Source organism: Saccoglossus kowalevskii, chromosome 13 (assembly GCF_978046115.1).
Source record: "Saccoglossus kowalevskii chromosome 13, keSacKowa6.1, whole genome shotgun sequence".
Classification (NCBI taxonomy): domain Eukaryota; kingdom Metazoa; phylum Hemichordata; class Enteropneusta; family Harrimaniidae; genus Saccoglossus; species Saccoglossus kowalevskii.
Genome location: NC_140653.1, coordinates 17,951,146 through 17,977,569, shown reverse-complemented (window position 1 = coordinate 17,977,569; position 26,424 = coordinate 17,951,146). Strand labels below are relative to the sequence as shown.

The 26,424-nt window shown below is 36.1% G+C and overlaps 1 protein-coding gene across 1 annotated transcript; it reads left to right on the top strand.

Annotated features, from left to right (window-relative positions):
• The first annotated feature begins 8,765 nt into the window (after nucleotides 1-8,765).
• On the top strand, nucleotides 8,766-25,676 carry LOC144342567 (neuronal acetylcholine receptor subunit alpha-10-like). The gene is made up of 7 exons (XM_085506736.1): nucleotides 8,766-8,864; nucleotides 17,862-18,007; nucleotides 21,307-21,351; nucleotides 22,185-22,294; nucleotides 22,534-23,066; nucleotides 23,935-25,172; nucleotides 25,328-25,676. Exons 1-6 carry the CDS (start codon nucleotides 8,819-8,821, stop codon nucleotides 24,450-24,452), a joined length of 1,398 nt encoding a protein of 465 aa, XP_085362862.1. The 5' UTR covers nucleotides 8,766-8,818; the 3' UTR covers nucleotides 24,453-25,172; nucleotides 25,328-25,676.
• The last annotated feature ends 748 nt before the right edge of the window (nucleotides 25,677-26,424 follow it).

The window sequence follows — 26,424 nt, the reverse complement described above, 5'->3', positions numbered from 1 at the left end:
TAAATTGAATGCTGTCTTTCATACGACCACGATTTGTTCACTAAAACAAAGATTTACTAGAAATGGAATAAAGCAGTAATCGCGTGACGTAATCTATTCTGTCGCTGATGACATAGACATGCAAATTTAAATGTGCATCTTTATTTTATCTCATGAAACAGAAAATTTAATTTTTTTAAGTTGAGAGTGGGAGATGTGAATCATGCCCCCCCCCTCTGCAGCTTTATGCTTACAATTTCCGATGCACTTCCAATTTTATTGGACTGTAAAAAAACAATCTTAATACCTTTCACAGCCATAACAGCTAACCATAATTCATACATTATTGACCTCCGCGAACTTACCGCGAACTCTTAACTAATCGCGTACTTTTATTTGCCCATGCGCATATGTGGGGTGCCGTTTATGCATTTATTTATACAATTTCTTATCTATTTGTATACCCATATCATATGTAATAATTCTATAATTTCAATCAATTATATTATATTATATTTAAATTATTTTATTATTATGTATAATGATTCAATAATAAAATAATGGTTTGCAAACCGCTCAATTACAGTTCGTTTTATGAAAATAATTGGATAAGACGCGAAGTGCATGATGGTCGGTTAAAACCTTATTATTTATATTATTTTTTTAAATTTCTGTTCTGTGTGGATTTCCGGATAGGTTTGCCATTCCGACATGTAACAATGTGTTAGATCTTGGGAGCGATACGAGATATGTTGTCATGGTAACAGGGATGCTGGAAATATTATTGACTGCCAGATAACTTTAATAAGTTATGAGCGATTCTTAATGAAAATTGTAACGTCAAATGGTCATAATTCTTTTGGGAGGGGTTACCCTTCAAACAAAGATCAATTAATTAGATTTCAGGATTGATCTGAACCCGGTTGCCACGACGACAGGATTTTTTGAAGAATTCTTCATCATTGCATATTAGAATCTGATTCGTTGAGTGAATCAACTTTTCAAGGCTGTTTTTTTTTTTTTTTTTTTTTTTTTTTTTTTTGCACAGAGAAACTGAAAGCATATTTCAATAAGATAAAGGCGGAAGTGCTAGTAGATTATATCATTGAGACCGACATCTTTGTATGTACACTGGGTACACTTGTGTACCGGCGATGCATACACCACACCCTTCTCATTATCTCCGAATGTACTGTTGGGTAATATTTGCAATGTCCTTGTTTAATAACTATAATTATATATATACTGATATTTGATGAACCAAAAGTATGTCTACAGAAGTGTTGTTAATCTTTTTGGATCAATAATTGATCGTTGTTAGGAATAATATTACGCGAGTAAAAATGCGGGTGTGCCGTGATTTGTATAAAGCAGGTGAATTAAGATTAAGACAAATGTAGAGTGGTGGGGAGGATAGATAAGTGACGCAAGTCTCTTGTTTGTTTTGCGGTGACCAGACTTTCGCCATATATACACTCGCATTATATTTTATTATATTGAAAAAATAAAAAAACAAAAGACAAACAAGAGATTGTATGCAAGTCTAAGTGTTCACCTAAAATAGTTACATTAACGAACATTTCAACAATACGTTACCATTAAATGCCACTATGTAACCAGTTGGCAACCTGCGGCTACGAAAAATAAATAATGTCCCGATATCTCAGTTACTATGACACTTGCCTATATAGACACAATGACAATCACCTCAACTTTACTATGCAGATAGACACGAGAGTACCTTAGCTGTTAATTATTATATTAAACTAATAATTCTGTTTATGGACAGATATTACCAATATACCCTGGAGTCGGAGAAAATCTAAAAAAAGATGAAACATCTCACGTTTTTTTTTTTCAATTAATACATATTAATTTGAGAATACACTTCATAGATGGTCTCAAATGAACATACATGGCATATGTACATGAGGAGTATCCCCAAAGTACATTAAGGAATTGAATTGAAATCTTCATCAAACAAAATTAGATGTCATTATATTCTCAGTAGCACGACACGGACAGTCAACTATCACATTTTAAAGCGAAATTTTGTGATCAGTAATCTCCTTGTAAATAGCTGTTGACATTGTTATCTGGTTTCCAAAAATTGCCGAATTGGTTATATAATATTTATTATTATCATACTTGCAATAATATCTATGGAGATGTAGAATCGTTTTTTTTTAATGTCACGTTAGTGTCACCAGTGTAATTTTCAAATCCGAGTCGTAACATTTTGAACATTTTGCCACCGAAACCATATTCCAGTTTGTGACTACGGTAAAGGGCTGTGTGGTTGTCTTTCTATCATAATGGCATTATGAAAATTCAATGCGCCATCTGAAGGCCTGGTCTAACTCAAGCACCAAGGTTTCCCCAAAATCGTGAATGAAACTCGGCCAATGGATTTAGCCTTTCTCAATGAGTCTGTGGCACACTCATCCAAGGTAGGGGTCGATACTTTTCAGAGTTCATCCTGGTTGAATTCGAACTAAAATAATGACATCAGTTAAGTAGAAAGCATGTCATCTACACAATTCTACTGGTTACGCGACGAACGTGACTCGTTTGGTCCCAAATATCGTTTCGCAATCACATTTCCGACAGAGATAGATTGTAACCAACAATTCTTAATTATAATATATCATAAATTGCACTCTATTTATTGCATGGTATTTGCGATTGTGGATTTTTTTTCATCATTTTGTCGTATCATTTCGGTGCTTTATGAGATTTTCGTGATTCGGCAAAGAAGCGCGTCGCGTGTAATATTCTAAATTCTCAAGTAGATAAATGTGTGTCGAAGGGATTTCCTGTTTAATCTTAATAGTGATTTTTCAAACGTAAAAAAATTCTATGACTATAAAAGGTGTTTAAAATCAATATGTGTTATTGTTTAAAGTTTATTCAGATGATTAATCAAACGAATTTGATTCTGAACGAAAAATCATGTTTAGCTTGAAATTGAAATTACTCCAGCTGTACATGTATTATTGTCATGAAGTTGTTTTAACACTTGATTCAGAACCTTCTAAGCTCTCGCTTCGTGCAAGATCTCAACAGAAATGGGAAATTATCTATTCAAGCTATAGTCTGTTGTGCACATAACTGCGTTGATATTAGGCTGTCATATGATTATGATAGAAGATGTTAGCAGACAGGATTTTATCATAGATTCGCGCACTAGATAGATAGATTCGCGCTGGACCAAACAAATCATCAACTTGAGATCGTACGGCTGAAATCCCCAATCAATAAATATGTTATTTCACGTGTTTGCGGTAGCTTCAAAAGTTCAATCCATAATATTTTAGGGAAAAAAACAAGTAAAAACATTCCACACTACGAAAAACACAATCTTCTCATTCGGCACGAGATCACTAATAAGCTTTAGGCGCAAATAGCAGCCAAAATTTCGCTGAGAGAGGGGGACACGATACTTGTGTTTGACCCTCTAATATTATTTCATTATATCTGTCACCAGTGTTTGTTTGTCTCTTATGAATAGTCCCATTGTCCCGACACCACGCACACTATTCTAAATACAATATTATAGTAACATAGGTCAGCAGAGCAGTGGGTGTGATGTTGAGAGAAATGGGGGGGGCAAGTATGGTATTTTTCTCGCTCACAGCGAGATCTCAGGTGTATTGATTATCATATACGTCAGTGTTAACAATCGGTTGAAAATCATTACTCGAAAATAATCATTGACGGAATAAATTGTCAATTACCTGTATCTCCATTAACAATCTATAGATCTGTGTGACGTCAATCGCAGTAAACTTTCACACACTTGCTCAAGTAATTTACCACATCAGCAACATTGGTCGAAATTAAAGATGGCCGCCGATAAATTACGAATGCGTACCGGATCACAAACACCAGACTATCAAACATTCTCTTTCTTGATCTACGCACATCTCCCCCAAATCATAATAATTTAATGTAACCTGGATCCCATTCATTCCAAGAAAAAAACTTGTCTTATTTTGAAGGTAAAGTGTCAACGTAATTAGATTAGTGGTCCGGACATGGATTATAAACAAAATATGCTGAGCCGATACATTGAATTCGATATTTAGAAGCCAAAACCCTACAAACATATTTAATGTCAAGTTATACATATGACCAAGCTCTAACACAACAAACACTTTTTGTCATTACGTGTATGCTATTTAAACGCACAACGAATACCTTACTTCAAATCAAAATAGTTAAAACAATGAAATGACCCTCTGAAACGCTATTTCCTGCATTTTGTGTGGTAAATTTTGCTGATACAAAACGTTTCAGCTTGATTTTTTCTAGGGGCGGTCGCCCTCTGCCCCCCCCCCCCGTGCCCCCGCTACTGACCACGCATCCACGACAGCCAAGTCTCAACACATTGTGTAAGTACATACAAAGAAAATATTTCTATTCAGATACTTGTCTGTCAAGGTTCATCAAAATGCATGAATTGTGAGAGAGCAACCATCTATCATCTATATAAGAGACCTTATATCAATGATGAGTTTCTTATAGACGACTGTCACAATGTTTGATTACAATATGGCAGAAGAAGTCGGCATCTTTGTCCTTAAGTGGTGAATGCACAAACTACTATAGTGGAACTACTCCTAGATAAATCACTAGAAAATTCTAAGATTATAATATACATGTGCGCACAGAAAACATTCACATATAAACGGTGCCGAGGCAGTAGAAAACCAATCACATGATAGTCTCACCTTTGGACCTGGTAGTGCTCGCCCTCAAATGTCACCCACCGGAGAAAACAGTGCTATTGGTTCGTTCGATCCATTTAAATTGAGTGGTGATATGAGGCCTTAGGCAGCCTCATAAATGTAATATTAGCCAATTACAGTGAGTTACAAAACTCACATAAAATACTAGTTTATCTTCTTTTTATCAGCATATCATAAAAAAGCAAATTGTTCACAGTAGTATTAAAAGAGAATCAGATTTAAATCCGAAAATTATCTGTATGGGCATATGCTTATGTGTAGATGTATATTAGATCAACCAATTGTTAAAAGATAGTGAATGTGAACAGAAATTGTCCCAGCCCAGTGGTTACCGAGTCCCCATAATATGTATGATATATTATACAAACTTACACACCTATGATAAATTGCACAGACCCCCAAAAAACATTTCCAAAAGTTGGAATAACTCTATATACGGCGTAAGTACAAAATTCTTATAACCAGTGCGAACCACATCTGAAAACAAATTAAAATTATGAACAATTCAAATTCTTTGCTTTTATTGGATCGCTTAGTACTAGCAAATTTAAACGAAGCATATTTCTACCTAACACAATTAGCTAACAATCAACGAAAAACCAATAACGTATAAAAATGTGGGTGGTTTTTTTTTTTCAAGAAAAAACAATTATAAAATTAATAGTATTTTTATCACAGGAAATGCGTGATATATTGCCAATTGTTGTCGGCGATTACATTCGTGAATTGGGATATTGTTAAATTGGTTTACAACAATCATTATCACAAGCATTTACATAAATCACTGAAGGTGTCAGCGGTATGTTCTCTGCCAAGAATCCAGCAATTACGTCATTGTTATAATCATCCTTAGCTTAGACGAGATTGTTGTCTTACTCTATGCAGCTCATTAAAACATGGTCCATGTGGCGTTGCTTCATCAAATTTGATCACCATAAAATGTATATAGGACGTTCAATTTTATTAAGCGTGGAAATACGCCCAAATTACTTTCGCGTTGTCGAATTCAACGTAATGTGTTGACGCCACTACAACCTATGACTTTTGTTTGTTCTGTTATTACGTTCGAATTCACGCATAGCGCGGGATCTCATAGTGAACGGAAAATAGTGACTTCGGTTCTCTAAAAAATATACTGTGCATTTGGGTACTAAATTATATACGATTATTATAAATATATATCTTTGGAATAAAAGTGTTAACTTACAAATTAACAAATATCCGACTTTGTGAATCTTGAAGTAGAACAAACGGAATGAATAATGGTTGTATCACAATAACCACAGAAACCGTACTTTTATTGGAATTTAATTTAAATAGCATAATGTTCCATTTTTAGTCCTCATTCGCACTCCGTCAGCTTATTCTCATGAATCAACTGTGACTGCCAAGCCTTTTCTGCACACGTTCTCGAACGATATCAATGCTCAACACTATCAGCTGCAAAAGAAGGGCAAGGTTACTAGTGACGTTGAGTTGAACACTCATTGACGTGATATTGACATTTAATATCAGTGTGAACTTGGCAATGGGTCTTTTGAAGCAAAGTGAAACAACTAGACATTCATACACAGAAATATTACCAGTACATTTATTTTAGGATAATTATTATAAAAATTAATGTACTGGCTTTGTCGTCGAATTTGATTATAAGGATTTGAGGTGTCGTGATTAAATCTGCGTTCGGTCCCGTGCGTCTACTGTATTACCCAGACCAGTGTCTATAACACTCTCTGAGATTGATGTTTACTCCCGTGTGTCTACTGTGCCCATTCTATCAGGTTTTATGTCTGGTATTGTTCAAGAACAAGGTCGAGTTCGATTAAACATTACTTGTTTTTCATTCCACGTCCTTGAGATCAGAGCCATAATACAATGTGATTGTCATCTTTTTTCAATCAAACTTTGTAATAATGTTTTATTTTCAATGGTTGTTTAACCAAATGTTATATTTATGTTTGTAGTACCAACATTGTAATTGTTTTAGAAGTGCGACCACATCATGGTAATCATTTTTGGTAATCTCGCGCGTCAAATAGATCATTTATTATATATTATCATTAACTTCAAAATATATCGCATATGACGAAAATAACATCTGCAACGTAAAGGTCATACGGATATGAAAACTGCATTTTGTATAAGTTACACGGAAATTATTAGCAACAAAGTTTATTCCCATCAACACAAACCTGGCAGTGATGCATCAAATGCTATTGCCATTTTTCATTAAAATTCTAAACATAGTAACCCAATTAAGTATCGTAATATTTCGGCTTCAAATATACGTCCTGATTCAAAGCGCACCACGCGATGGATGAATTCCGAGTCTGGTAATGGCGCCCGGCAGTGTCGTCAAAAGTCGACCACTAGATTTTCCAGCGGTAAAAAGCACAGTTTTTCAGTGGTATTATTCAAGATTAATCAACGTAAGGCGAAGATAGACGAAATAGTACGTTCTAAATTCAGGATCCCCGTATTGAATGTACCCACCATGTTGCCCGGCCATGGTGATCAAAAAAAGAAGAAAAAATGATCCAATGAAGTACAAACGCATGAAGATAGATATTTCGTTCTTAACCAATCACGTCAGATAATGAAGTTTGGTAGATTGTGATTCTATGCTCCCTCATTTCGTAACGCCTAATCTACCAAACTCTTTCATTATTCATTGCGCAATTACGTCATAGAAATTCATAATAGAAACATTTCAATCTGTCGGGGGATTTTGACATAATTAAAATGGATAATGACATCACAGCTTTATACTATATTTTTAAATTGGATTTGAATATTGGAATATTTTTCACTTTTCATTAATCTCTGTGAACCCAATGCTCAGTGGGTGCGATTAACTATTGTAGCATAGCGTACGTAATTTGACGACGATCACTTTTTATATCATTTGCTGTAAATATTGCAGTCTCAAATCAAATTTGTAACTTCAACATTGTCTTCGAGATGGGAATGTAAATTTAAGCAAACCACTTGGAGGATTTATGATAATGACTTTCGAGACGAGCGCGCACACCCACGGGATCTCGCAGAGTTGGTAGCAAATCCTATATCGATCCGATAAAAGATTACAATATATACGCGTGCTAACAAGACCGAGCAGTGTTTTTCCCCCATGTTCCAACACAGAAAGACCGCCGATTCTTCAGTCTGTAAGGTTAACCACTGAGCACACATTTTTTTAAAGATTAACATGGTTGGTACAACTAGTGAAATGTTAAAGATACATTTGGATTATATCTCTCTACTTGAATAGGTGTTTTGTAAAGCGTGGGTTAGTTGTTATTAGTAGCAATGTCAACATAATATGTTTCTCTCGAGTGTTAATATATAAGTTAGAGATCGTTTTATGCCCGACACAATAATTCGGTAATTTAAGAATAGAAATATATATATATATATGTTATCTTTGTTCGGCCATCATGGGATACCCTAGTCTTGAGATGGTCCTTATTTTAATAATCCTGAGAGTCGAATACTAAACTAATTATAGTTTTCATTACGTACACGTTTAACAGCGCATTATGTTGCAGACAATGATCTTTTGTAAAACTGATAATTGCTGTAGCCAGTGTGAAACGGATGGTACCTAAGTACGTAATGGCTTTCTGGCCTACGTGCCGCTCAAGACAAGTGCTTGAATATATGCTAAATTACAATTATAAAAAAATGCTGAATCGCCCAATCGATTTTTCTGCACACAACTTAATCATGAATTTGATTTTTCTGTCAGCCACGATCTACCGTTCCCTTGGTGACCATTATATTGCCATTACACATTTATTTACACATATACGGCTGAATTGATAATAACTGACAGAAAGTCTCCTACCGTCCTCAGTTAATATAATATGTAACATAATAAGTGTTAAGCAAAGTTGGGAAATAATAGTTGTCGCGTGACTATAAATCGAACACCACCATATTATACATTTTGAAGAAGTTAAAGGGCCCTTTAACGCATTAACATTTACATAATTCCCCCATCTGTGTATTTATTGTTTTTGTAGATCTACTTGTTGGGACAACAGACTTCAGCGATCGTCGACAGTGTCTGCCCGAACGCAAGTAATATGGCGTTAACTCTATGTCGCATCATAACACTTCTCTGTTTGTTTGGTAAGTCATTTACTTATATCGTAGTCGATGGTTCAGTTGGCGGGAAACAGTCATCGCTACACTTTTGCATACAACGTTCTTCTCAGCGTAATGCCCAGGATATAAACAACATTATCGATACTTATCTCGCTCGTAATTCTTTTCTCAGTACTTAGTCTCTTGAGATTGCCTAAATATCGACAACACTTAAGCAAGGTTCACATACATCCGATACCTGTGATAGATCCACTGTTTCTATAAAACGTCAAAGTCAAACGATTCATTGATAAGGGTCTACAAATTGTTACACACACAGTCCCTCGAGGGAATGTGTTACATATAACCATGTGTGACTCGACACAGCACTGTTACGTCACGGCGTATTAATCGCATTGATGTACCATCATGTGCCTATAGTTCATGACTGTGTTAACCCTAGCCTCTCTGTTACACAACGCCTTAGCAGTTGAAATATGCGTATCATTTCATTGTGCGTGCACTATGTATATTTCATATTTGCGGGTACCACCTGTGTCTACAAACATGTATTGAACTGAAGCCCATCTAAAGCAAACGTTAAGGCGAAAGTGTTTATATAAATATTTTAATAATTTAATATTATACTTAATAATGATATAACTGAGATCAATATTATGAATATATTGTATCTAATCAAAAGTGTGTGTAAATATTGACTTAACTAGTTGTTTCCTAGATGTCATTAAAAGCAACAATTCTAGGCAACCATACGATCGATTGCGTATGTGAAGTGGGAATTATATTCTCTGTGACCACGGGCGAAAAGCTCTACGCAGTAACTTTACTGTGGGTATCTTCTGACGTGATTATTAATATTATTATTAATATATTTTTTCATATCTGATTGTAAAGATTGTATTGATAATTAATATATTTTTTTAATTATTCATATATCATTTATTTCTGGGGATTAAGGGAAGTATTGTACTATTTATGCAGTGTGAACTATGGTCATTCAGATATTAATGCACCATAGTCGTAGCGCCGCGTCGTATACTATACGGGTCCCACGATACGACGCTTGAAAAAAAAGTATTGTTAATTTACTTGAAGTTCACACGCGTGCTGTATGGCGATTAACGCGCATTTGCTCATTTGCATAATACCAAAACCCGCAGCTAACACACAATTTAACCCTTAGCAAAAAATCATGTGAATAACATTTTACTATTAGCACCAAAAAATCTATTTGATCAGCTTCAACATATTACCACAAGTCATTTGAATACTAGGTGGCTCTCTATCGCGCTGTGACCCCGCAAGGCGATAACGGTGAGCGCTTATAATCCGCCTGTGAAACAACGTACTAAGTTTAGTAAAGCATTGTATTTGTTTGCAATGACGAAACTAAAACATTCAAGTTTGTTTGCAACATAAATAATGGTTACTATGGCGACCGTCGCACTGTGGTAGCATCTGTTTTTGTCAATCAGAATGCGAATGTCGCTCAATGATCATCACTGTGTTAACGATTGCCCAAACGTTGTGTTATCAACAGGGACATATATATTCATAACTAGTAATAGTGGGTACCAAGGCTATTGTTCTATCTGCGCTTGCGAGCGATCAATTTTTGTCATTGCGCACGCGTACACTGGTGAAAACGATACGCGACTACCTAGTCGACGATTTAATATGATATCGGACACTCTAACACACATTTGTGTAATGTTGTTATACACGCGTCGGTGGTCTAAATTGGACGAACTGTAACGTATTTATTCACGTTCTTAATACGTCCTTATTTCAATAAGGAGGAAGTAAACACAATTTCAATCGGCGTCATCGTTAATCGAGTCTATCGAATCTTTCCCTAAATTCTCACTACTATATGTTGCTTGATTATACCACCCAATGAGCGGAAAGTTTTACATTGGCGGAGTGGATAGTTCATTTTCGTTTCCATTGTCTGTCGAGTTTTTCGAAAGATCAATTCTTCGCCGTTTGGTGGAAGTTCTAAGCTGTTCAGTGCACCTCGTTTAACTCTTTGAGTCTGTATCCCTACATCAGTAGATGAATGTGTCAAGATATCACATCATAACAAGACAGTTTGCGGCATTTTCTCAAAACGTTCAAGTTATCTGTTGCAACCTTGGCAACACCTTGACGACTAGTTCTTGTTTCTGTCTACAGTAACTCCTGCCAATACGATGACCAGATACACGCAAGTTGCATAAACGTATACGGCAGTAGTCATCAGTAGATATACTGACAATCTGAGTTTGTTTCGACAACGGGGTATATTTGTCGGGAGTCCTCATTTCGGAGTGCGCATTCCTGCTGCGCTTCAAAATTATAATGCAATATTATGCAATCTCCGACAAAGAATTGCACACATCATCCATTCGTCTCGATCTCCCTACGAGAAAACATCATCTTATCGCCGATAAATGTGCCAGTGAACGAAAATACGGTTTCAGTATGTTCTTAATACTACTGTATTAATTGTACAAAACTGTACGTTGATTTACTGCGACTTCAGAAATACGAAAAGAAGAGCAAACAGAAATACGACAACATCAAACGCCTATATGATTCCGGAAATTGAATCACCCGCCAGTTGACAAATATGGTCATGTAATTTATTAAATATTCAAGCAAGTGACCCTTGGTACTGACATCTTGCCTTACATGATTTGGTGAATATATGCAAATTTATAGTAGACGGAACAGGAATCGTATAGCAAGTTTATTTTTCGGTATCGAAGCGTGGAAAGGTCGCTGGGGTTTATCTTTCACATAATATGCTAAATACATTAAATTTGTTTAAATGACTATGTTTCAGCTGGACAAATATGATATATTAAAGTAGATATTTATTTTGAGAGTACTGGGAGGTCCTATTCTTTATACCTACGTTGTATTTGACCTTCAAGGAAAACGAAGCGCCCTAACTTAGTGGTGAGTGCATATGTGCATAGGACTAACACGATTTGAGTTAGGACGCCTTTTCACTTACATATTCTTAATTTTTCATTATCCATCCACAATCTAAACATTTGACGGTGTATATATTGCTTTTGGAATGGTACCTCACACATTTTCAAAGTGGTGATGCAAATTTAACCTACATAACCCCGTGCACAGAAACTAAAATCTGACAGTGCGCATATTTCCGACAACAAACAAACAAACAAACTTTATATGTATAAAAATGTGGTTATGTACGATTGTGCCATTTACAGAATCTTTAATATTAAAGTACGCAAAGATGTATATTTAATATGCGAGGATTGATTATACAAACGTAGTATACATTGACGAATTGCAGTTAAATGTCAATATTTAATGAAATAATGCATCAAAAACACAGTCAGTTACATTCTCTTTTTATTCACTTATCAGTGATCAATCAATCCTTCAATTTCATACTTAATACATCTGATCTGATATTCAGTTACACTATTACGTGATTCAAGTTTATTTCTGCTCAAATCACCAGTATATATGTTACTTCTAATATGTCCATAAATATATAGTTTTATATGTAAACATCTTGATGGTAAAATACATAATGTCAAAAGGACGGTCGCCCACATTCGTTATTAATATCGGATTTCAAAATCAGTATTTAGTATTATTATTATTTATTTTACGCGTTATTTATTCGATTATTCAATAAGAAATAAACACGTCATTGTAACTTAACAAACCACGTGACACCACGTGTGCACAGCTCACCATATCCGATTTGATATCAGACTAGTTTTGCCGTCATCCATTGATATATACAAATAGAGGTCTTGTTGTGCAATAGTTTTAAGTGCATATATTTGAGTAATACATAATCATTCCTCATAATATGTCACGAAATGTTGCTTTCATCTAAAATATATGTGTTCTACCAAATTTAGCAAATTCATATAAGAATGAGTATGCAAAATGACTGACAATAACGACTATTATTTCTTGTTACATTACTGTAGTTGATTGTTGTACTCAAATTGTTAGTTGTCTTTCTGCCACTGTGAATGAATTATTCAGTGACATTGCTTTATAGGATTGCATGGTGACACATGTGTATATTTCACCTGACACAATAATTAGTATATATCATGTATCGTATAGCTATTTGAAATTCATAACGGCCTCTCTCGCCATGGTAATAAATAAATCAGCAAATGTTCATGACACTTTAACTGGTCTGTAATATTGTAGTTTTTAATTGTAGTTATATTGCATGATTGCGTTATTAAAATAAATATAGTTTTGCTTTATAGTTATGTCAGCTTTAAATATTGTACAATGTCTTCTATTGACATCGCGTATAGTAAATAATCAATGATAAAGTTTACGGTGAATCATAATGAATAAAAGCGTTTGAAGCCACTTTAATTATCTTTAGTCAACTGAATAAAATAATTACAGTTATCTTATAGGTTTTAACGAAATTGGCCAATATGTATATTTTAAAACCGTTGATTATAACATATTAAAATGGAATCATCGTCCATGATTATTTACAATTCTGCGCATATGTCTTAATGTGTACAGTGAGTATACACATATTTAAAAACAATAATGTTGAAAACTATTAGTAATATTATACTTCGTACCATGATGATTATAACCAGATGTATGTCTCCTCGTAAACGAATGAACATATATATATATATATATATATATATATATATATATAACTGGGTCGTTAGTGAACGTACTTACACATACGGATCAATGTATGAATCAGCATTTGTAGCGATAGCGATCTATCTGCTTCAGATTCGACATGTGTCTTATAATTTATGTATCGTGAGCAATGGCCATTCATCTTGGCATTCCGATACAATTCGAAAGATATATTTCAAGTCAGTGATGATGGATATATTTGACGACAATATATGTTATATAATTATGCCTTATGGGTGTGCGTTGACTCCGCCATGTTCGAACATCGACCTCAATATGGAAACCAGATATGAGTATCAGCCATATTGTGTTTGTTATTTAAATCTCCTAGGTAACGAATATAACGTGATAATACTTTTCTTCATTTGATTTTATTGAAATACAAAAGCAAATTATTATGACTGATGGTTAATTCGCTCAACAAAGTCAGCATGAAATCTCGAACGACTTGAATCTGTCGAAGAGTCGAAAGCCTAATGCAATTACTAGACGTTGGTTAATGAAGTGTATTCATATTGACTGACACATCACGCAAGATTTCTAAAATTAAATTATGAACTAAATTCATAATTATGTGACTAACTGTTAATAAGAAAAAAATGACACTGCCGTCTAATATAAATATTTTTTTACTTCAAAAGGTTGTGATGAATTCATGTGTAATTATTCCTATTGAAAATGCCATTAAAATACTGATGTAATTTACCTCGTGCGATATCTATAGATAACGTAGGCAAAGCAATGATTGATTTGATACAGTGGGCTTTCGATATTAGAAAAGTGCGTATATACCGGGCATAATTAGTGTCACCTACACAAATAATCCGTTGAGTGTCAGATTTTTTCCCGCACTAAATTCAGTTTCAGCATAAACACAAGTATAATCGTGGCAAAGTTAAATTATCGTGACCAGGTTTTGTAATAGCTCGATTTCAAACCACTGTGATATTACCTAAACTATGAAATGGTTTCTTGGCTGTGATTATATTTATAATTGAGTAAAAAATGCCGCATATATAGATATATACACACCTTTTATTATAAGCTTCACCTCTTAGTGTTTACTCCGCACCTGCCTGAACTTTTGATAACAATAGAAACAAGTTACAACTATTGTTTGAAATGAGCGTGTTCATTTCCATTCAAATTGGGAACATACTAACTGACTAGTAATTCTAAGATGTGTTTTTCGATACTACGAAAATAAAAATAATTATATAAAATTCATATTTAGATGTAATAACAGACAATATTTATATAATTAAATGTCATCTTCAATGTGAGATATGATGTTTGAAAAAATGTCTTGTACTTGCGCCGTCTTTCATTGTATACGTGGCCAGGTGCTGATTTCACCGACAGGTGCTGATTTCACCGACAGGTGCTGATTTCATCGGTATAATAACCTGTGGTCGTTTTATATAGAAGGAAAAAATGTTAAACGGTTACAGTAATGTCACGTGACCACCAGTTATCAAACTACTGATACAGTCCACAGTTCATTATCGTATGACTCATAATTGAGTGGCATGAACTCTGGTAATAATTTTAAAAATCAATACCAGCTAACATGTAGGAACGCAGAATATTATTTAATATTCGAACACTAGTACTAACCAAAAATAAATTAAACCTTTAAAAAAGCGTTGTCATACCAAAAAATACAGCGCAAGATTGTAGTTCTTGTGTTAGTGTTAAATAAACCTCCTTCAGCCTCCAGCTGTCTCTTGCTCAATGGAATTTATTCTTGATTAGTCAAGAAATAAATACTAAATTTCACCAGGTGTCACGTAATTGGCAATATCGCAGTATGCTGTCATTTTATTCATCTTTGTTTTTAGTTAGTTTGATTAATAAATAGATAATACTAGTATATTAGTCACTGACAAATTGGAAGTTACTACCGTCGTTATGGATAAATTAAGAGTTTTCAACCCATTGGAGTATTTGCATCGCACATTATTGTAAATCAGATGGCGTCCCATGAGCAGTGTGAACTGTGGGACATAGACGATGAATGAAATCGTCAACTAAGAAACAAACAGTGTGCGTTTATCACACGAGTGAGTTCAAAACAAATCAAACAAATCTTTAAATGCATTTGATGTTGTCAGAGTCTACTCGATCTTCTGTGCTCATTTGTCAAATTAACATGACATTATTTGGGAATAAAAGCATATCTGTATTAGATACTTAGATAAAATTGGTTAAAAAAGCCCCTCGCTGCCTGTCATGTCTGACTATATTTATGGTCATCAGTACACACGCGTTTAGAAGATTGATCACAAGTACTGAATAACCAATTATAGATTTAACGTAGACGTCATTAGTAGCGTGATTGTTCATTACTATTTTTGAAGTGGGCGCGGTGATTACGTTCGCGTAAGGCTAATATAGCCAATTGTGTGGGCTTAGTTTTCACTTTGTGGGCCGTGATTACATTTGTTTTTTCTCGGGAAAAGGATGTCTCACAGCACATATGTAATATTTTACTAGTATTTGATGAGTTAGAAAGTCATCACTACTAAGAATTGGTTTTCTAACAAGAAACAAAACAGCAGAGCTTCCAAATGGAATACGTGTCCGTTCTACAAATTCAATATGAGCATGTCCTTTCTAGAGTGTGACTTGCAATGGCAGGGGTGATTGGTCAGCAAAATTTCGCAAGTCAGTTAAATTTTGCTCACCATATCAGACAATCCGTCTGAAATCAGTTCTTGAGCATATACTTAATTTAACCTCAGACAACTTGTATCAGTTGTCTGAGATTTAACCAGCTGGCGACTATTGCTTGCCTCCAAATCTAATATGAAATCTCATCAACCGATGTTCCGACATCTTTCAAGCATTGTCATTCAGAATCTGAGAGAAGTTACATACTTGTATATCAATACCAAGTTCAAATGATCATAATCAAAAATAGCCGACTGGTGTATCATGCGCCCCTTTGAGACATTCAGTAATAATTTGGTTCATGATAAAGATTAGACGCCATATTTTAAAACTTCAAATATCAATTTGTTTCTAATTCTACCAAGACCTAAATTAGATGGAATGGTTCTTCAATCGGTTATACTTTTTTGTTGTATGTTTTCTAGCATTTGGCCACATGCAGATTAAGTTACGAAATTGTATCACTGGCAATGACTAGTTAATGTGAGTGCGATGACGCTCCTGGTGGTGTCTTTCTATTAGGTTGTCTTTTATTACGTATGTGTGTTTTTGCGTAGCGTGGAATACCAGTCAGCCCTTGAAGACAAGGCAAAATAATGTAAAAAAATATGATATCATGGGTTTATGTTTAAAATCGAATCCCTTAGCATCGAAAATACGAATGTTGTTCATATTATACAGGTTTGCACGATCTGCCTGTGCATTTTTCATAGACAGGATGTATTCATATTTTAGTCACGTGACAACGATGGGTAGCGCAGCGTTTCCGGTTACATCTAGTGTACATTTCATTTTTTTTTTATTTTATATTTACGTCTGAGAATGAATTATATATATTAGTAGTACATATGTCTCCCTATGGTAGTGTAAATTAACATCGCACTCCCGATGGTAACATTGAACACATTATCAAGCTCATAATAGTATGTATAACAATGCCAATATTTCGATTGAGTATTCCTCTCATCACATGAGCCATTAAAACTGTTTCCCGCGGTGCATCCATCGTGACGAATTTATTCAACTAAGATATCAGTACGAGTTTGCCATTTGCGATCAAAGTTGACTAAAACTTTTCTGGTTTCGACGTGTTTTCTAATATATTTAAATACATGTGTAGCTAGAGTGACGTATTATCAAACGTTAGAGGCAGTGATATCATTCTTGTCCCCAGATTGGCAAATTACGATTACCAACAAATATCAATTTACTTAGTTCTGAAGTAATGTTGTAGACAAGACCTCCCAGGAGGATCGTCATCATTTATATCCCCGTCATAGTAACTGTCTGCTTTTCCATTATGACATTGTTGGACCCCATCACACCTAAGGGAACCGTACGTGCAGTACATGACATTCCGAGGTAAAGATAACCGATCAGAAATACTATTATATGTATTAACACTACAACATATTCACACGTGACGAGAATGTGGATATACGCCCTCTATAGAGAAAGATTCCTATATAACTTCTTTCACTGTTTCAGTCGATTAGTTGTATCTTAATACAAATTAACGGAACTAAATTTTGGCTTTGCACATTAACATTAAATTTAACGTCTCAATATGATATCCAGGCTATACCACAGGTCGCTAATCACAAAAAAACTATATGTGTATTAATAATTATTATAAAGTCACGGATTTGTTCTATTTTTTTTTCCATTTATTTTCAGGACAAGTGACTTCTTCTGAATATGGTGCTATCCTTGTTAGTGATTTATTAGATCACTATCCGAAGTACCACGTGCGTCCAGTGAAAAACGAATCGAAGCCTATTGTGGTGAATCATCGACTCACTCCGATACAGATGTTGGACATTGTAAGTTTTAGTTGTTTTAAATAAGACCAGTATAAGTGTTTCTGTGTTGTATATTTGAATATATTGTGGAAAACTATCAGTAAGGGGATTTCAAAACTGAATTCGGTATAGGGGCAAATCAGGGAATTAGGATGACCCTAAAACATGATAGTTGACCTGGAAAGTAATTTATCCTTTGACAAATACCGATTTTCAGTTCTCAATCAAGCGTAGCCCATATAAAATTAATATTGGTGCTGTTTTCTTTGTACTGATCGCACTACAAATAATCACAGTCAGCTGGCGTACAGGTGATAATGCAATAAATGCAATTAATCTACCGATATTTACTATATAGAGAGGTCAGCTTCAATGTGGCTCAAAATTAAAGAAAGAAAAGAAAAGTTGAAAAAATGGGATTTTCAGTTTCCTGCAAATCGGAGAAAATATACTTTACCAGCCAAACGACCCGTTGGGTAACATTAAGCTAGACGCTAATAAAATTCGGCTGAATTTGTCGTTTTGTGTGGAAAATCCCTTGCATATGAACACCTCATTACATGAAGAACAAAGAACACTTCCTCGGGATATTTGAAAACAATATTGTCATCTAACTCTAAGGTCGTCGCTAATTGGCTTCTCACTTGGTTAAATTGCTAATCGAGATAGAGCAATTTCTGCTTCGATATGAGTGGAAACAGTAAGCCGAGGCAGTCCGGATACAACTCTAGTAGGAGTGATAATAAGAATATGAAGTTATTACGAGAATACCTCAAAGTATGCACGAGGACGGTACAGCTGGAGTATCGTCCGACGCGCAGCGGATGTCGATGAGCGGCGTACTTTCTGAGTGAAAACTTTGAGGTATTCTCGTAATGTTATTTAGTTTCAGGTATTTAAAAAAACAGTTCAAACTTGCAAAACGAACAAAATTCTATTGAACATGTCGAAACACCGTCATCAACATTATGTTGTTCATGGAATTACATTGTTTCTCAACAACATCATCTTATCTTTTAACGTGAAATAATTATGAAGAGTTTTCATGTTTGCCACAGTGCCCGTTATAAAGTATGTAGTGCCCGTTATAAAGTATGTACACACGTCTATCGACAAATTAATACGTAATTGTAGTACTTCTATTTTACTACAATATTTGGTGGTCGTCGTCGTATTAAACGGGTTGCATATGTCGTGTTACGGTCCATATCGCGATGACTACCACCATGTAAGTTCGATCGGCTACATGCATTTGGATGACCAGAATCACACATCGCACTACAGTTAAACACAGGATCTCGTTATTTAACGTAAATAGATGCACACTAGTCTAACGACTATCGAAATAGTCCAGTTATAACTTTTCTGGTGAAGTTGTTCAAGTACACTGTAGGCCAAAAGGTCGGCAGTTTCCCATCATAGATTTACGGACGAGAGAATATAATCCCCGTTCCAGACTACTGGAGGCTAAAATGCGCGCACCCCGAGAGAGGACAATGACTCGTGGTTCAGTCACTGAAAGGCTTAATGATAAGCTGTTTTTCTAGTCTGTGACAGTGACTACAATTATTAATTAGTGCAGACTCAGTATGCTGAATCACTTTCAATAAATGTGTATATACAATACCATTTGGTTGGAGCTGTTTACTGCTAATGTTTTATAAATCAATGAGCACTAGTGTGACAGATGCACACATATCCAGCATGTAAAAGAAAGTCCGAGTGCAAAATTCTTCCCGACCATCGTTCACTTGTCTTGACTATATTAGACACTATATAAATATGGAACTAATCAAACTGTAGAATTTGTTTTTCTGTGATATAATTTACAACTTTTAGAGGTCAAATAAAAGGTTAGAAACCGGTACGCCTTAAAGCGGGGGTGTCGTCATCTGCGCAGATGATCATAGCGTGTCATTGTTTTCAAACAAGCGTCTACCTATGAGTCTTTGCGTTTAGCGTGTGTTTTATCATCACTTGGAACACAATTCCCAGGTGACGACCCTCCCGCTTTAATAGTAACAATATATATTGCTGGCACCATGCGAGAAATACGTATAATGAAGGCTTGTTGACAGAAACATTCACAGACTATTGATAATTGTGGCGGCGTGTTATCATTCGGTGGTAATAATAATGTGTGTATTTCTTAGTACCACACTTTAAAATAATGTATTTGGTCACATTATTGTGATTAACCGAGCTGGAGTCAAAATATCTACAGACGTGTTTCAAATTCCTATAATACCGATTCTGAACTGACTGGGGAGGTTATTAATAACTTAGGTGTAATTTTTCATTGACAAGTACTTCAACAAATCCAGATGGTACAGGCGCTGCGAACGCTGGTGTAATGTCAAATGTTATATTGAGTGTATCTATCTAACGTCTAAGCAACACGTCAGCTGATCCAAAGTTAGCTATATAGAGATAGATACACATCAATGAAATATTAGTTCGACGCATCTGGATAGAAATCGACAGGCGTCCCGTTTATCAAATTATCGTATGATTTGCATAAATCACCCACAATGTTGGAATGTGGTTCTAATCGTTTCTGTTTCTAATCAATGGTTGACACTAAAGCATCGAAGCCGAGTTTGTATCTTTCTTGTTGTTTATACAGTAGTGAACAATTTACCGATCCAAAAAGCATCTATAACATTCCCTTTCTCAAGGGGTGTTTATCTGATTAGGTAAAGATAAATGAGAACTCAGCGCACACCCAGCTCAGTGCGCGTAATTCGTTTCTGTGAGGGCGAATTTTCCTATGATTAAAGGGCGGCGGTCGTCGCGGAGCGTTTTGTTCGATATGAGACTCATAGCGACGTACGTATACAACGCGTGTAAAATACTTTGTTTATTTACATGGAAATCGAACACGCGCTACGCGACAACCTTTAAGCACGTGGGCTGTTCCCGCTTTATAATATTTATCATTCATTGGGTGTGTTGCACTTGGTATGACCTTTGATTTTAACTTGTACCCGAGATAGCATCAGCGGGGGCTGTCTTGCATTTCTCGTCATGTAGGTTTGATGTCACCATTACTGATGTATTGCTCTTGTGCTGTCTTAAATATAGAGGGCGCATATTCAGTTTAAGTTTTCCTCCCAGTTATGATCAGAATGGCCAGTATGTATGAAACCGTGAAATAATTATATTTCAGCGTAAGAAGATCTCCACTAATCACGCCCTGCGTTTACAAAGACTCCAACATAATTCTGCAGTATGATATATTCGCAACAAATATTAGGATGTATCATTGTAGCTTGCGTCACGGCTCTTCAACAACAATCATTTTTATTCTCTTTGTACAGGATGAGAAAAACCAAATAATAACTATCAAATGCTGGCTTGGTCAGGTAAGTAGTGAGCATGCGCCTTAGTTACAATTTATAACTATCTGCTATACGGGTATTTGGATTATAATTTATAAGCATGGTGGCAATTTCATATTAAGCCAATTAAAACTGTGAAAACTTAATTAGTTCGTCCTTGTTTATTGGCAGTAATTTATTACTGTCTTTAGTCTAACCTGTCTTATTTTGTGATATGACTTAAACTCTTTTCGTGGTTTTTGCATGTATGTTTTTTTACTGGTAATATTATGCATTGTTATTAGTAAATGTATGTACATTTCTGAATAGTTCAGCTATCTCCGAATATTCCACCCACTCTATTCTTATCATGGCTGCCATTTATACAATCGAATTCCTCAATTAAGCCACGTATCGATAGTTTGTCATGGCAATTAATCAATATTATCCAATTTAATTTTGATGAGCTCAAATATTATATTATCCGATCGACATTTAATGTAATATCGTAGAATTTAATTAGACCGACGTTCTTCAGTTCAAGCCACGTTCTGTTTTGTTTTTGCGTGCACGCAGAATACCGAGCCACCTTGTTAATTTGGCAAATTTGGCGCTGTTGGTTGTCTATCAATACTAAAACTAATTAGAAAATATAATCGAGATTTGTTTACTAAATATTACAAGATGAATTAGTAACAGTTACATAATGATGTATATGGGAAATCTGCATCGTATTTTGCTTCATTTTTCCAATTATGTAATACGCTAAAACTGAAACCACTACCGGTTTGGATAATTACAGGTTTTAGTAATAAAACGTACATATATATGTAGTGTCCGCGTTGTTCAACCTATATGACTGTATGGATTTATTCTAGTCATGGCAGGACGAATACTTACAATGGGATCCCACAACGTACGGAAATGTTACACAGATACATATCCCTATTACGGAGATCTGGCAGCCAGACATCGTGCTGTTCGGAAGGTATGTATCGGCGGGTGGCATATCATGTACTATTTCAGTAACTATGGCTACGAGATTCAAGTAATGCGACGAGCTCTTGCTTAGGCACCCCCCCCCCCATCACCACCACACCCCAGCCAACATATAACGATCGAATTTTCGTGGTGACTGTTTATTGAAGTTGATTACACATAAGATTGTCATACGTCAAATCACAGGATTTCATAACACCCTGAATCATTTTTGAATTTCTTTTCAAGTGTTGACGAAAAATTCGAGCGTCATTTTGAAACGGATGCCATCATCACCTATAACGGTGACGTCACGGCTCTCCAACCCTTCGTTTTGAGTGCCACCTGTGGCATAGACGTATCGTACTTCCCGTTCGATGAACAACAGTGCAAGCTGAAGTTCGCCTCCTGGAGTTACGATGGCAAGTTTGTGGACATGGTGATAAACAATGCTAGCAACACGGAGCGGTTTGTGATGAATGGAGAATGGGACTTAGTTCACATGCCGGTTGAAAGAAACCTTGAATACTATGTGTGTTGCCTGGACCCGTTCCCGGATATTACGTACACCATTCATGTGAAACGTCGTTCTATGTATTACGTATTCAACATAATATTCCCGTCATTCCTTGCGTGTATACTGGTGGCTGTTGGATTCTACTTGCCTTCGGATTCCGGCGAGAGGGTGACCCTTTGTGTTACCAGCATCCTTGCACAATTTGTGTTCCTAACGATTGTGACCGAATTTATGCCACCTAACTCGGAGTTCATACCAAAACTACGTAAGTATCCAGAGCCAATGAGCTCACGAGTTGGCCCTCGCTGACCGAACGGCATCAGACCTGTTGGGTTTGGTATCAGGGGTAAATCTCTTCTCTCGGGGTTCTCCACACGTGTCAGGGGGGAAACTCGTCTCGTCTCTCTATCTCGTCCCCTTGAGGTACGGGATCTGGAAAGTCACTTTAACTTTACAGTCAAATAAGGCACACACAACGAAATACGTTTCAGCTCTCGTCTTAGTCGGTCAATCGAGCACTCTATAAGACACAGCGCCCTGGGGAAAAGTCCCCAAGACTCTCACAAGGCTGAACCAAGACTCGCCCAAGACTGGACTGCCTCAAGGCTCGCCCCTGGACTGGACTCTCGACTGCGTCTGTCGTGGAGTATTCGCCAAGACCAACTCAAACTCTCTTTATTCATTTTCAAAACTCTAACCAATTACAAAGCAGTAAAAAGACTCTAGGGCGTAACCTTCAATCATAAAGCCAATCACACTAAGTACTGAATACGTCATATCTTTTGATTAATCGTTCACTACATTAATAACTATGGATACCAACTGTCAGAATCGCGACGGTTATCTGGTAATTAGTTCCAAATCACTGAGCCAAGTTCCGTCCAAAACTTCAAATAGGCCTAAACGATGACAGACATAACACAGCAATTCAGCTAATAATCAACTAATTAAGTCGGTTAACAGATACGCGAAAACAAATTGGTGACATTGGAGCACCGCGAAGGCGCAACTCACGCGACCTTCGTCGTCAGGCTATAGCTCATGAAATGTGTACACTATTTTTGATGTTCCAGTCAAATTGCATGACGTAATCTTTTGTTATATCTAATAATTATTTTTTTCTTACTTTACAGAAATCTACTTCTTCATTTTAATAGGACTAGTGATATTTTCAGCCGTCATGACAGCATGTACCCTGCACATGCACTTCCAAGGCCCGAATTGCCACGAGGTACCGTCCTGGCTCAGAAAATTGGCCTACAACTATTTAAGCAAAATTGCATGTTGGCATATCAAGTGCAGTTCGTGCACGCCACGTCAAAAGAAACTACAGATAACTATTAGAAACGGAAATGAAAACAACATGCACGATGCGAAAAACAGTTTTGTGGAACTTCAGCCCGTGAAAGACAAGACTGTCGAGTCACTGTGTAGTGATACACTGCCATGCGAGCAACATCCGTACAGTAAAGAGTTCCATGTCGATGAAGCTACTATTCAACGCAAACGTCTCCAAGAATGGAGGGAAATTGCCAAAATAATCGACCATGCGTATTTGGTTATGTTTTGTCTTGTATTGTTTTCTTTGCTGGCAGGATTCCTCTTAGCTCTGTATATTAGTGCTAATGAAATAAACTCTGTCAACAAGTAATCCGGGTTATGATGACAATGGACTTCTATATTCTATGTTGAAACTTGTGTAAGTGATTAACATTGAGTGAACAAACTTCGAAGAGGCACATTGATCACATTGATGCGGGGAAACACGTCACCAAATTGTAAATAAACAAATAACGACATGCAACTCCATACCACACTTTGCGTGGATATGGAACTCGTACAATGGCTTCACATGACGCAACCATGGTTAAAACACGGAGATAACCATGGCAAGGTTTATATGTTGAAATAAACGAAGTGGTTCCCAGACGAGTACACAAGAACATTGAGGGGAAAAAACTGACAAGAACCTCTTATAATGTATTTCACAAACTCGTGTACCCGCGTTAGTATTTATAAAATGTGCGTCTGTATTTTTCGAATTCTCAGTAGAAATTCAGCGCGTGGCACGATATAAGTGCATGTTTTGCCTAAATGCCTATATCTACCTTTGGTAACGCTAATATTCGAAAACTACAGCTACATTCATTAGTAGTAGTAGTATTATAGTATTCCAATGGCACAAACAAATTTACTGCGTTAATAATATTCATTTAGAAATACCTGTGGTGGTGTGGTGGCGCTGTCGACATTACGCACGTGTACGTTGTGTACGTCGGATGAGACCCATCTCCAAACAGGGCGCGGCACGGCGAGGCACGGCGATTGTGGCGTTTTGAAACATATTCATACGAGTAATATGTGTTCTTAAGTGATAATGTTAATATTAAAGTGGGAGAGTCGTCACCTGCGCATGCGTCAGATGGCCATAGTGTGTCATTGTTTACAAACAAGCGTCTACCCATGAACCTTTGCGTTTTTAGTGTGTGTTTTTATTGTCGGGACTCAATTCCCACGCGTGCGCAGGTGACGACCCTCTCGCTTTAGTGTGTTATATCTATCCTGTAGTAGCTATACATCATACACAATACTCATAATAGTGACGCATTCTTGATTTCAAGAAACTTTTTTTTTTACATGTTTGTTCTGTTATTTTATTGTTTCATACATACAATGTATATACAATAATGTGGAAATTAATTATAATAATTAGTTATTTTTAAGATGACCTTGACGATGACAGTTAATGGCCTGAATACACATTTACCTGGTAATGTTGTTACTATAGTGTTACATGTATATTATCTGTCAGCTATAATTTGATTTTAATTGATGAGATATGTGACTGGATAATAAAGAATTTTTCAAAAACTTATCAATGGATTGATTTGACTCTGTATTCTGAGTCTGTGTGATAATGTTTAGATAGTACCTGTATTTGACGTAAAACGGGGAGTGATCAGGTGTGAATCGTAGTGGCATTAAATTTGCCGAGTTTTCAACAAGATACTATATTGTAATTTTATGCGTCTGTGTTTTTCTATCTGTAGTACAGGAACAACACGTCTTTGATCTTATTCGACCACAGAAAACTTTTATTTCCTGGTCAAAGTTTCACAGATTGAATCGACTCTGGTTACAAATAATCACTGGCTTTCTCACCAAGAAATATTTGAAAAATACGGGAACATTGCTGTTTTACGACCAAGGTGTTGACACGACTGTTAAGGCTTCTGGTGGAAGTGCGCCCTCAAACTAGATGTTAGAAAGGATCTGAGCTGTGTCATTCCTCAGCTCCTGAGAGCGTGGTTATTTGTAGATGTGTTGGCGATCGCCGCTGTGTCTGCGGAAGTACTATGAGAGATTGCATGATGGGAGTGAAAAGTCTTTTGATCAGTAAGATAATTTTAGAAAAGTGAAAACTAGAGTGACTGTGAAATAAAGGCTGGTTTTAAATATAAAATATCATGGAATCTGAATGAAATAATGAAAGGAAATTGAACGGGTATGAAAGGCAGTAAATGTGGCAAGAATGCAAGGTCAGAATCCGGAGGTCAAAATACGTCACAATACATCCATCATCAACCATCGGCTGTCAACAACTATGGATGCGGCAAATGGCT